General features: G+C 44.4%; 1 protein-coding gene across 1 annotated transcript in view; it reads right to left on the bottom strand.

The window, feature by feature from the left end:
- HMBOX1 (homeobox containing 1) overlaps positions 1-13,604 on the bottom strand; it is a gene marked incomplete at its 3' end in the record, with an annotated part of 52,263 nt that overhangs the window by 34,281 nt on the left and 4,378 nt on the right. Inside the window, exon 2 of the mRNA XM_025210711.1 lies at positions 12,487-12,669. Coding sequence (XP_025066496.1) covers positions 12,487-12,521 — 35 coding nt within the window. The remainder of the gene's footprint in view (positions 1-12,486; positions 12,670-13,604) is intronic.

Below are 13,604 nucleotides of genomic sequence, written 5' to 3'. Positions count from 1 at the left end.
TCCACCACTACTCTCTGGGTGTGCCCCATCAGCCAATTTTTTACCCATCCAACTGTGCAGGCATCAATGCCGCAGTCACTTAATTTATTGATGAGGATGGGGTGAGAGACAGTGTCAAAGGCCTTCTTAACGTCTAGAAGGACTACGTCCACAGCAACACCATCATCCAAGAATTTAGTTACTTGGTCATAAAAGGCAATCAGGTTGGTCTGGCAGGACCTGCCTTTTATGAACCCATGCTGATTGTCCCTGAGCATTTCAATAATGGGTCTATCACAGATCCCTTTGAAGTCAAGACGGGAGTTAAGCAAGGCTGTGTCACTGCTCCAACACTCTTCTCGGTATTCCTTGCTGCCACGCTACACCTGACCACCAACAAGCTTCCAGTCGGAGTGGAGCTAAACTACCGAATGATGTAAGCTGTTCAATCTCAGCTGACTCCGAGCCAAAACCAAGAGCATCCTGACCTCAATCATCAAGCTCCAGCATGCTGATGATGTTGTAGTGTGCGTTTGCTTGGAAGCAGACCTTCAGGCAATCATCGACAGCTTTACCAAGACATATAAGAAAATGGGACTGATGATTAACATTCAGAAGACTAAGGTCCTCCATCAACAAGCTCTTAACGAGCAGGCCCTAGCTCCGGAAATTCACGTTTGCAGCAAGGCTCTGAAGAACATTGAGTATTTCCCGTACCTTTGAAGCCACAGAAAGCTGACATTGCCTCAGATGTGTAAGTGCAGCCTTCAAAAGCCTGAGGAAACGAGTGTTCGAAGATCATAACATCAGATTTGAAACCAATTCATGGCTTATCAAGCAGTCGTGATCCCTACCTTGCTGTATGGAGCCAAGACATGGACATCATACAGGAGACACCTCAAATCGCTGAAGAAGTACCATCAACGTTACCTGTAAAAGCCACTTCAAATCCAGCAGGCAGACAGACACACCGACACTAGTGTCCTCTCACAAGCAAACACCACTAGCACTGAGGCAATGATCATCTGACATCAACTTTGTTGGGCCGGCCATGTCAGCTAAGTGTCCAACTCCAGATTCCCAAAGCAAGTTTTATTTTCTCAGCTCAGGCAAGGTGTACACTCAAGAGGAGGGCAGAGAAAGTGCTTCAAGGACATCCTCAAGGCCAATATGGAAAACCACAACATCGACATCAACTTGTGGGAGACCTTTGCCCAGGACTGCCCCAAATGGAGGAAGAGTCTGCTGCAAGGACCACAGTACTTTGAAACCTTAACAAGAGATGGAAAAGCAGGAGCAGCAGAAACAGCGTGTTGTGGACTGAACCAAGAACCCAGAGCCACCCACCCCACGCGGAAACGCGTGCCTGAGCTGCAAGACAGACAGTCTGTCGATCCCGGAGAGGACTCATCAGCTATCTTCAGACCCACAGATAAGACATTTCAGAGATTTTTAGGGTTGGAAGTGACCTCAGTAGATCATTGTGTTCGACCCCAGGAAAGAGCGCTGGGGTCAGATGACCCCAGCTAGGTGGTTGTCTAGTCTCCTCTTAAAGACCAGGGTAGGGGAGAGCACCACCTCCCTTCGAAGCCCATTCCAGGTTTTGGCAACCCTCGCCGTAAAGGAATTTTTCCTACTGTCCCTAATGTCTAATCTAAATCTGCTCTTCATCAGTTTATGGCCATTGTTCCCAGTAACCCCAAGGGGTGTCCTGGTAAACAGAGTATCCCCTATTCCTTGCTGCCCCCCCCCGATGAATTTGTATATAGCCACAAGATCCCCTCTCAGCCTTCTTTTGCGGAGGCTGAAGAGATTCAGGTCCCTCAATCTCTCCTTGTAGGATCTTACCTGCAGGCCCTTAACCATACGAACAGCCCTCCTCTGGACCCTCTTGAGATTATCTGCATCCCTCTTGAAGTGTGGTGCCCAGAACTGGATGCAGTACTCCAGCTGTGGCCTTGCCAATGCTGCACAGAGGGGAAGTATCACCTCCTTAGACCTGCTCGTGATGCACCTTCTGAATCACAGAAGAGTCCAATTGGCTTTACTTATCACTTTGTCACATTGATGACTCATGTTCATTTTTACTATAACACTGGGATCCCTTTCTCTGCTGTGCTGCTTAGAAGCTCACTTCCCAATCTGTGGGCGATTCTTTCTCCCTAGATGCACCACTTTGGCCTTATCTTTGTTAAGCTGCATCCTATTCTGTTCTGCCCACATTCCCAACCTGTCCAGATGCGCCTGAATCTGCTCACTGCCCTCCGGTGTATTTACTCTGTCCCATAATTTGGTGTCGTCCATGAGTTTGGACAGAGTGCTTTCTACTGTGGCTGTACGAAACTTCAGCAGCCGTTTCACTTTGGAGGTATTTCAGCCCATTTCGGTGCCCGAAACACCGAATCTGAAATGAAACGCTCTGAAACATTTCAGAAAATTTCAAAGTTTTGGAGCCAGGCTTGCAGGGAAACAGAAACTAAGAGGGAGGGGCAAGAGGTGGGGAAGGACTGCTCTAATATGGACATCTGTAGCTGGCCAGTGTCTGCGATCTGTCCCTGAGGTCCCCACCAATCCCAGTGCTCTCAGGGAGGAACAGCAGCCTGCTGTCATCCCGCGTGCAGATCCGGGGGCCTGCGCCCCCCAGAAGAAGTCTGGCACAGCCCCACAGCCCTCCCAGGGGACAGGACGGGGGGACGCAGGCGAGGACCCCCCGATCTGTGCAAGGGATGACAGCATGCTGCCACTGCCAGCAAGTGATACGAGTTTTGCTTTCAACAGTTTGAGGTGCAGTTTCACCACAATCCCTGTACCTATCTCCTTGAAACTTGGCAGGCTTCATGCCCTCAGAAGAGGCTACCATCCCTGCAATTTTCATCCAAATCAGGCAAGAAATGACAAAGTTATAGGCATTTTAGTGATTCCCCATTATAGCCTATGGTCGAATCACTGAAACAGCGTCGTAACTCCGAAACAGATTTGGCCAAATCGAAACAGAACAGTGATCTGAAACACCAAAACGAATCACTGTCCTCCAAAATGGCTGAAACTGAATCAAAACAGCTGTTTCACACAGCCCTGCTTTCCACGCCCTTATCCAAGTAGCTGATGAAGTCTTCACCTGCGAAGGATTGCCGATGGCATAGTTGCACTAAAATGGGCAATCTTCGCTGTGTCCGTGCCAAGACTTTTATGCAGTATAACTATTTCAGGCAGGATCTCCTTCTAACCAACACCATTATATTAGTAAAACTTTCAAATGAAGAACAGCCCTTAGGCTCCGTTCCAAAGTATTTATTGGCAGTTTTGAGTCATTATGCAATTACATATTTCTTTAAACACAATGGATTATATCATGGTTTTCCCTACTTCCTGTTTAGTGCAATTGTGACATTCAGACCAAGTAAAATAAGCAATCAAGAGAAATTACAATGCACATAGCAAACTATCTTCCATTGTTTTCCAAAGGAGCATGTTTCTTAACCTCAGGTTTTTTAAGCATTGGAGTCATGGTGGAATTTATGATGGGAGGTGATGGGCTGTTTCCATTTAGTTTCCACCGAGAACCTTCATTGATTGAAAGGGCTAAGAATTCCTTTTTTACAGTTGCTTTGAACGAACGAACATAAAGTCATATTTAAGGCCTCTGTTGCAGGATTTAGTTGAGAACTGGAATCAGCAAGGTACTTAAGTGCCTGCCTGCTCTCCAGTGTCGCTGACATCCAGTATTTTTATCACGGGTCTTGCAATTTTGTGCTTTCTTTAAAGTTCCAACTTGTTTAGTCTAAAGGTTAAATGGGAATCTCTGGTTTAATTAAAACAGTTTCTAGCCCGTGCAGTTGCACAGTAAAACTGGAAATATGAAATTAGCTTATTTTACAGGCTCAAACCGAAAGACAACATCCCACCACCTCTGCCAACCTCTTTTTCATCTCATGATTTAAGCAAATCTCATCATTTTACATACCCCACTTACACCTGCGTGTTTTAGATTCTTAATATTTGAAACCGCATCAAATCCGATTAGACTATTCACATACATACATGCCCACTGAATTACAGTCTTGAGGACACAGGGGCTTTATAAATGCAAAACTTGCACTGCTCTTTTTTAAAATGGATTCATTCAACCAGTGTTACGGGGTGGCTAGCCCTTTAACAGGAGTTGGCTCTCTAACCCATTAGCCACCTCACAAGAGAGACTTATCAAGTAGTGATCAAGTGAATGTAAAAAAAGCCGAGTAGGTCTTTTGGGAAAGCTGCATGGAAGCAAGAAGAGGGTTTAGCTCCTGTAGCAGATCCTAGAGTAGGACAACTTTCAAGCAAGTGGCTGGTAGAACGGAAACCTGTCGGGAACAGGTACACTCCAGAGAGAGGAGGAGTAAAGCAGGGACGACTGATGGGTTTGAGTGAATGTTGGACAAAATAAAGCTGAAGCCCTGAACAAGATTTTGGAGTTAGTGCCAAGCAGGATGTGCAGTATATGGAGTCATGCGTTTGTGGCTCCCATGTCAGGATATAGAGAAGTACCTTATAGTCCCATGTTTCAAAGCTTCGGCAGGTTGCCAGCAGGGACAGGGAAGGAATTTCTCCTCCTCGTGAAGGTTACTGGTTTCTGGGGAAGGCTTCCGTGTTCCTCTAAAGCACTGGGATCCTGGCCATGGCCAAGGCTGCGGTTTGTGATGGGGTGGGTCAGTGCTTAGAAAACCCAGAGGTTCCAGCCTACAGCACTTTGCTCTCCCACTCAGGGTTCGACTGATCGCCCCATCTGAGGTCAGGAAGGATTTTTGCACTTAGGTCAGACTGGCCAAGACTGTGAAGGTTGTGACTTCCTCTACAGTGTGGGACATGCTACTTTTCCTAGGACCTTCTGAGCATGTCTGAACCAACTACTTCCCTCATGTCTTGTTTAACTGTGGTGTGTCGTAGGATCTATTAAGCATTTCTGGTTTTGTGCAATGTTGGAGGTTTGAAGTGGCGATCTGAGGGAATCCTTAGGTAAAGGACTAGACTCAATGACCAGTCCCTGCGAACGGCGAGAAAGGCGGACAACCTATACACCGAACTGAGAACAGATGTAAACAGATTTAAGTGTTTTCCAAACAGATTTGCTCTAGTTGAAAAAATGCTTTTAATAAACATCGTGCATGTTCTGTTGAGACTATCCTAAGCCCATTAAAAACGCTCAATTAGAAAAACTGCATTTAAAAGTGAGACTTAGCTGAGGTTTCTGCAAGAGGAAGTTGCTTGGGTGCAGTCTGTGCACTTCTGCTCCATGAGCCAGTCTTGCAGACGAAAGATTTATGCAAGTTACACTAGAAAATGCTTGCATTCTACACCACCAGCTACTTCAATGGGACAAGGGCATTTCAAGCCTATAAAATTATCACCCGCTCGGCAAAGGGACAAAAATACACACATGTATATAAATATATTGCCCTGAATGTTTCCCTAAATCAGTGTTCTGTTTTGCCTGATTTACACTTTAACACCATTTTTATTTCTGACGTGTGTGCAGTGAATCTGTAAACACCTCATTTTCTACTAAGAGAAGCGGATCTTGAAATAGGAAAATAGCAGGAGCAGTTACCAAAGCAAACACGCATCACAAAACTCAAGACCAAGTGCCCCATCCACAAAGAGACCTCGGAGGCCTCTCTAGATTTTTAGTTGCATTACTTGCCAGTTTTTTCGCTCTGTCCTTCCTTTCCAAATCCTAAAATGGGGTTGCCTTATCAGACACAGAATGCCCACAGTGCAAGCACTGGTTGTTCAAAGCTTTGCTGTTGCTTTAAGATCAAGGTGTCAAACTCATCCAGCCCCATGGGCTGGTTGAATGGCTCAGCCCCACGTGTGCCCAAGACCAGCCCCGAGTGCTGGTCCCACCCAATCCAGAGTGTACCATATGTGGCATGTACATCCACTCAGACCCATGGGTAGCTTCGTGGGTTGGCTGGTCGAGCTCTGAGAGCCAGGTCCAGACTAAGGGCCATATCTGACACCTCTGATAAATGTTTTCACTGCAGAATAACCAATTATATATAGTTGTGTCACTGCAAAATCCCAGGGGATTCAATGGGAAGGAATAGTTAGGAAGGGAGAAGAGTCAGGGGTAGGAAAAGCCTAGGACAACTCAGAGGCAAGTGTTAGGGAACAGAGAACGAAGCCTTGGAAACCAATCTGTGAGCTATCCATTTTTATCCAGTAGTAAGTGCCACTCCACCCCACTGCCAAATTTCCCCACCCAGGGAGAGGCCCGTAGGCCAGATGCCATGGCTCCTTGGGCACCCCCTGATCTAGTCCACTGCCTCTCTCTAAAAAGGATTAAGTATACGCAGACCCTGAATGAAGTGAAAGAGTGCCCAATTATCCCCCTACGTAGCCTGCTCCACTGTTTCAGTATCCACATCATGAATATGTTTTAAATATTATTATTATTATGACAGTTATCATCACATTTCTTCTAATTCAGTTCCAGTGGGCAAGGAAACCAATTGATTACTTTCATCATCAAATTCTTATACATCTTGGAAGATTTTTTTTATGTTTCCCCTTCATCTTCTCTTCTCTAGACTCGTACGCAATTCTTTCAGTATTTCCTTAGAGGTTGCAAAGATTGAAGTCAATTAATGGTTGTAGGCCTCATTCACAGAGCATCCAGGGTAAAACTCTGGGATACACCCCCACTCATAAGCGACTGTCCTCTTGAAACATGTTTATAACTCTTTTATGCCCTGAAATATGACAGTTCCCATTCTTTACTAGAAGAAATGCAAAAAACAAATCTGTACTGCATACAGGACTACTTATAATTAGCCAATGCACAACACAATAGTGTCTGAAGCCCAAGCTCTTGACTTCACTGATATCTGGGGGCAATGAGTTCCACAGGTCATCTACGTTATATATAATCACCATTAGTTAAAATTCATTTAATGTCTTCTAGTTCTTGTAGTAAGAGAACGAGAGCTGGTTATTATCCCATTTAACTTATTTTTACCATTCATTATTTAATATACTTCTGTTACATAATTTCTGTTCCTTCTTTTTAGGCTATTTTATAGTGATATGCAAAATATTTTGTCCACTTATACAGCAGGGTGCAACTTGAAAGTTTCTCTGGCTAGAATCATAATCTAATCTAGTTTATGTTGGAAAATTAGTACTCAAAGATGAAGCAGGAGCCTTTTCCAAGAGTATGTTCCATTTATGTTGCCTTTCATCAAAGAAAGTGGTTGACAACGAATTAAACAAAGCTCAACATCTGAAGAATACAGAGGTACCATATTTCACCAGTTTCAGAAACAGTTGCCCATGGGATAAAAGATAGTTAACTAACACAGCAACATTAAAGAATGGCTGAGGGCAGAAAATGAAGAATACGTTATCTAGCAGGAACTGCAGAGGGAGTTGAAGTAAACAGAAAATAATTATTAGGATGTAGCAAGGCCATAGGATTCAACAGTCCCAATTTTTGTTTTTAGAAGTGCCAGGGAATCGGTGCCAACATATTTCAAGCCATCCTTTCAAAGATGGTACTTCCAGCAGTCAAGTGCCACCAAAATATGCGAGAATATTTGTTTAGTCCTAACTGCAAGGAAAAAATAAAATCATCAACATCTCTTCCTGGTGCTTGACTGGGAAACCTCCGGACAGCACTGATACAGTGGGGTACGCAGTAGCTTAAGGGAGCAGATGGTATCGGAGCACACGATGGTGTCGCTCATCTGTTGCCGTTCCTGGAGGAGCAGCACTGCAGAGGAGTTCAGACACCTTCCTTCCCAACACAACAGTATCGCATGAGAGTTACTTGTAAGATCTACAGTGAAGCAATTTATCTTCCAGTCTAATCAGTTAGCTTTGTACAGCACTTTGAAGATGGAAAGTGTTAACACACTAATTATCAAAGCATCTCAGTGCCCATTTCAAGGTAGATGAGATCAAGACTGAGTTACTCTTCATCCAACAAATTTTATCAAAGAGAAGAGGAAATTAGCAGAGACCTGTTGCCTCCTGCTCATTCTTAATCTAAATTGACTGCCTTTGCTTCATGGCTCTTATTTTAAAATCTCAAATTGGAAGAAGTCTTTCAAAAAGACTTTTCATATAATGTTCTAGACTTTGCACTTCAATGAGAAGTGTTTGGGTTTAGGTGGTTCGTGGGTTTTATTAAGCCTCAGAGGCAGTTAGCAAAGCTGTCTGAAGTCAGGCAGATATGCACCTTATAGAATAACAGCATCAGAAGTACATGGCGTGTTTTTGCAAGTAGCAGGCTTACTTCAGCAGATGCCATGAAGGGACCGCAGCTGTCTGCTTACAGAAGCCAATGCCTGGGTGCCACAGGATCAGTGGTGGGCAAAACAGTAGATCTGGCCAGCAGCCAGACTCCAATTTCCCAGCAGCCCCTGACCACATGGCTGGGGCTGGTCTCCATGGAGACCCCAGCCGCACCTGCGCTGTGAATGGTGGGGGGCGCCGCGGAGCCCGCCTCCAGCCACATTGGCAGGGCGCACAGGGGAGCAGGGCAGGGTAGGGGGCTGCTCCGGACCTGCCGGGATCTTGTGGCAGGGACAGCTTGGTCCGGGGCCAGACAAGAACCGCGATCTGCAGTCTCCATGCTCCAGGCAGGTGCGTGCAGGCAGGGGATCGCGGCTCTGCCCTAGCTCCTCGCAGCGGTGAGAGCCTGGTCCCAAGCCGGGGTGGAGTCGCAATCCCCTGCCTGCGCACCCCTGCCTGGAGCGTGGAGGCAACAGATTGCGGCTCTGCCCTGCTCCCGGACCAAGCTGCCCCTGCCGCAAGATCCCAGCAGCTCTGGAGCAGCCCCCTGCTCTGCCATGCGCCCTGCCAGCGTGGCTGGAGCTGGTCTCCATGGCAACCCCAGCCTTGCGTTATCACAGCACAGGTGTGGCTGGGGTCTCCATGGAGACCGGCCCCAGCCATGCGGGCAGGGGCTGCTGGGACATGGAGCCCACTGCCGGCCCGCAGGCTGGACTTTGCTTGCCTCTGCACAAGATCCTCTGGAGGGTGCCACAGGAAGTGTGAGGAGAAACAGATACGGGCAGGCTCAGGCTCCAGGAGTGAGGGATAAACAGATCAAGGCACTCCCTACCTGATCCCTCTGCAAGGAGGTAAGCACTGTAATACTGTATTTACTTGAATAGAAAATTACCCTGATTATAAGACGACCCCTCAATAATCAGATTTGATACCTGGAAAATTATAGCAATCTTCCAGGTATAGAATCTAATTAGCAGAGGTTTGCCTTGAATTTGTCTTCTTCTCACTGCTACAGCAGGGAAAACAAATCTGAGGGGTCAGGTAGCCCTTTGCTCTGTTTCCCCCCACCTTTTTCCACTGGCAGCCCCTTGCCCCTCTCCTTACTGTCAGACCCTGCTTTCCCTGAACAAATGGAAGTGAGGAGCAAATTTGAAAACAATAACCTTGAAGTAAGACACAGCTGCAGCAATTTGCACATAGTATCCATATACTTAGTTCACCCAGTACTGATGCACGTTACCTTTTTTATTTCGAAACTGTGGCAAGTTTTAGCACGGGTACTCCATAACCACACTTTTGAGCAGCACTCTGGCACCTACTTATATGTAGTACAAACTATGCATGATATTAGTTCAAAGCCAAAGGCTTGTGCATTTACCATACAGTTCTTTGGGCTGGGCCCCAGCAGAGTCAACAGTGGTTCGAGCCATGGCGATCCCACAGCTCAGTGTGCATGCACTCCAGATACCCCCACAAAGGACCCATATGCATTAGCCCCCCCACTCACAACTGGAACCAGATGTTCTTGCCATGAGTCCCAGGGTCCTCCAAAAATTTATACACAGATGAGATGGAGGGCAATCTAGTTGCCGTCACCTCGTGGAGGCCATATGAATCATATGTCCCAGGCTGAGGGGGCAACAACGGGACTCTGGGGAAACTGCTTAGGACCTCATTTGGTGATGTCTACCAGGCATTTAAGGCTAGTGAAGAAACAGGAATTATTGGAAATGGGGAAGGAAGGCTGTGGGAGTGAAGAGGAAGTCAAAATGTACACAGTGTAGTGGCTCAACAACACCTGGAGAAGTCTGCGGTGATGGGGACTGCACTTAATGGCCACTACCATAGATCTTATTCGGATGAGCTGCACTAACTTATCTTCGTGGTAGGTCTCCATCAGCATATTTGCCCATACGGGCCATGTGTTTTATAATCATGCTCCACATTGGCTGCATCTAACCAACTTCATAGCTGGTGTCCACTGTTGAGCACAAGCTGCTTTTAGCAGCAGTTTAATGTCAGACAGCATATCTGGTGAGATGTCTTTGTACGTGTTTATAAGATAAGAGGCTTCCCTCCACCTCCTATGCCAATGGAGGGGAGAGGGGCAGGAAAACGGGAACCTCGTTTTGTATTTGAGTAAATATGGTAAATGAATTGGTTTTTCAAATAGGGTGCTGCTCAATGCATAAGTTATGGAGGGAGGGGGGCACCTATGCAATGCCTCCGATTTAGTTAGTTCAGAAAGTACAAATCTACCCTGTCTTCTGCCTGTCTCTATTACAACTACCACAGGAAAACAATATCCTCTTCAGTCCTAATTTTAAAAGAAAGTGACCAAACTAGTTGGTCAATCTTTAAAAACATAAAAATGGGTGTCCATTTTATCTGTTATTAACACTATTTCTTCTATGAACTAGACTGGCTTACCATGGATACTGAAAAGTCTGAATTCATCATTTAAAAGTTTGAATTAAAAAGAAATTAAGAGAATGTTCTAATCCAAGATTTTCTTTATGTGGATTTTATTTCATTGAAATTTTCCTTTTATTTTTTTTTTCCAAAAGGAAAAATTTAAATGAAACCCTATTAAAATGTGAGAGCTGCTGTTTTGGTTCAGGCTTATTATAAAGTTTGAATTATATGAAAAAAATAGTCCATATTTGCTGCTGATATTTATTTTTCTAAAAACATCAGATTACTGAACTGGTGGAAGTCACTGCCTAAGCACTTGGAGGCAGGATGAAGTGCTAAACCACATTTGACAGCAGCCGCCTATTCTGCAGGTACACAGAACATTTTCTTCATTTCAGTTTATTCATCTAGTTCAGTTTTAATGACTAGTTCATTCAGAGTTGAGAGACCAACTGGAAGCTGAAAAACCAGGAAAGCTTGTTTTCCTCTTCCAATCTATGAATAAAAACAAGGTGTGAGAAAATTAGATCTGCTAGCTCTCAAATCTTGAAAGATGTGGCAACCAGACTCACTCTGCTTAATTCACTAGCTACAGATAATGCTTCCTTTGTTTAAACAGATCGGTTTTAACTGCAAAACAGATTTCAATAAACCTATCTGTCTTATGAAACCAACACTTTTAGTTAAAAGCTACCATAATTTTAAAATGCTGGTTTTTGTACATTTAATTGAAATCTCATTTCCATCCAAATAGAGCTTGACAGAAATCATGATTTAACAAAATTAAGCATTTAGTAAAAAATGGTTTTATTCACCATCTTAACAAAAATGTAAAAATGAAGAATTGGAGTGAGTATATATTAAACTATGTAATTGCTTATGTGAGCATTTATCCATAGCTCATCTTCCTGGTTAGCAAAAATTAAACTTATTGCAAAAGCTAGATTCAGCTACAAATTAACATATCTTAATGGTTACCAACCAGTGATAAGCAACCCCTCTTCAGAAAAATTACCAAAAGGTACAAATGCAAAACAAGATTAAAATCGATAACTTAAATCAAAGTCTCCTGCTTGCTGTTTTAAATCAAAGTGATTTAAAATTGCCAGTTTTGATCTATCTGCCCTACAGCCTTCACCATTAAAACAAACAGTAAACTTGGGGCCAAAGTTAGCGGGTGATGCCTTTAAGGTTTTATACAAAAATCATGTTTTGGTTGTCTGAATTTATATTGCCAAGTTTGCAAATTACTGCCTTTTAATAAATTTCCTTTATTGATGCCTAATCGCATTTGGGCTGCTGAAGTATTTTACAGATTGTGCATTCTGCAGTAATCCTTTCATTTAGGTAAAACTACAGCTATATTTACAGCTGACAGTGGGTCTTACAAGGATATCTTCTAGCAAATGAGAAAATATGCTGATGGGACAAAGTACAAGTGCTTACATGATTCTTCCACCCCATCAATTGTTTTTAGTATGGCTGGAGAGCAAGGGGGGCATTGATCTTCAGTAGCGCTACCTTCGTGGCATGCTGTTTTTCTGCGCTGAGCAGTGGCCTAAAGTAGTGGTGAAAATAGTTTCTTTTTTCTTTTTTTTAAGGAAAAAGCAACCAAACTGCTTTATCTAAAGGCAACAAAAGCCTGGCTGCAGCCATCTGAATTGTACTCCATGCTTTTGAAAAGCAGGATCCTTCTCCTCAGTGCACCGTGGGCTACTTTAGCCTGAAGTTTTCTGGCTCACAGATCCTTCTCTCCCGATTCCTCCCCCAACAGCTACATCCTTTTTGCCTACGATTCCCAGTCCTCAGGCCTTTTACCTGAGCTCTTTCAAGCCATCCCGATAGTCCCCCATTCTTCTGTGACCTGCCTTGTATACCAGAGCGGCCAACCTGCATGCCTCAAGTGGTCTCTGTATGGCACCTGGTGGCACCTGTATGGCACAGGTGGTCTCTGTATGGCACCTGGCAGACTTGGGAGGGGTGGGGACAGGCAGCAGTGTCCTGATAGAAAACAGAAAATAGAGCAGGAGATCAGACAGGGAGCACAAGGAAGCAGAAAGCAGAGCAGCAGAGTGGGCAGGGGAAAAGGAGTGGGATGGCACGGGGGGAGAAGGTGTAGGGCTTATCCGTGGCACAGCTGCCAAAAAGGTTAGTCCCCATGGCTTCACACTGATAATGCATTTCTCGCAGGCCTTTTTTATCTGTTTGCCCAAGATTAGACTCTGCAACAGTCTCTTTCCTCCAATAACAAAAGCAACACTGAAGGAATGGAGAAGGAAAAGAGAATATTAAAAATGAAGTCTCCCATTATAGTTCTGCAAGTGAAATGTAACTATTCTTACATGGGTTGAGGAGGAAAAATTACTGCCTAGGATTTCTCTGTCGCTCTCGCACTCAAGGCATCCCTCAGAAAAATGCCAGCTCTTAGCTTTCAATTCGTTTACCAACTACGGAAAAACAGTAGAGAAATTCTTCTGTTGCAAAGAACAGTTTCTGACACCATGGCCTCCTACTTGAAATCTCTTGGTTTATCTTCGTGAATCACGTGTATGGGTTTGCACACCTGCACCCTGCACAGGGTTAGGGTTAGCACCCTTAAAAGGATCTCATGGCACCCTGGTTGAGAATCACTGTTTTAGCTAGTGCTCTACATGTGCAACACAACTCCTTATTTTTGTGAAGCTTAATGCTTGTAAACATGGATTCTTTTCCCTGATTTATATTTTATTATACAAAGAACAAGATTTCTAGAAGACAAGCTAGAATTAAAGCATGCAAGCATTTTAAGGCAGCAATACAAAGTTAATAAATCAAAACAGCCATGATGCTCTTAACTATTAAAAGCTTAAAGTTTATCCCTCTCAGTATCTGAGGCTGTAAAGTGCAAGGATCACAAATGTAAAAATGCCATTCTGTAACGTCCTTGGTTCAAATGC

The sequence above is a fragment of the Alligator sinensis genome, unplaced genomic scaffold, assembly GCF_000455745.1.
Source record: "Alligator sinensis unplaced genomic scaffold, ASM45574v1 scaffold637_1, whole genome shotgun sequence".
Classification (NCBI taxonomy): domain Eukaryota; kingdom Metazoa; phylum Chordata; order Crocodylia; family Alligatoridae; genus Alligator; species Alligator sinensis.
This window is presented reverse-complemented; position numbering and strand designations above follow the sequence as displayed.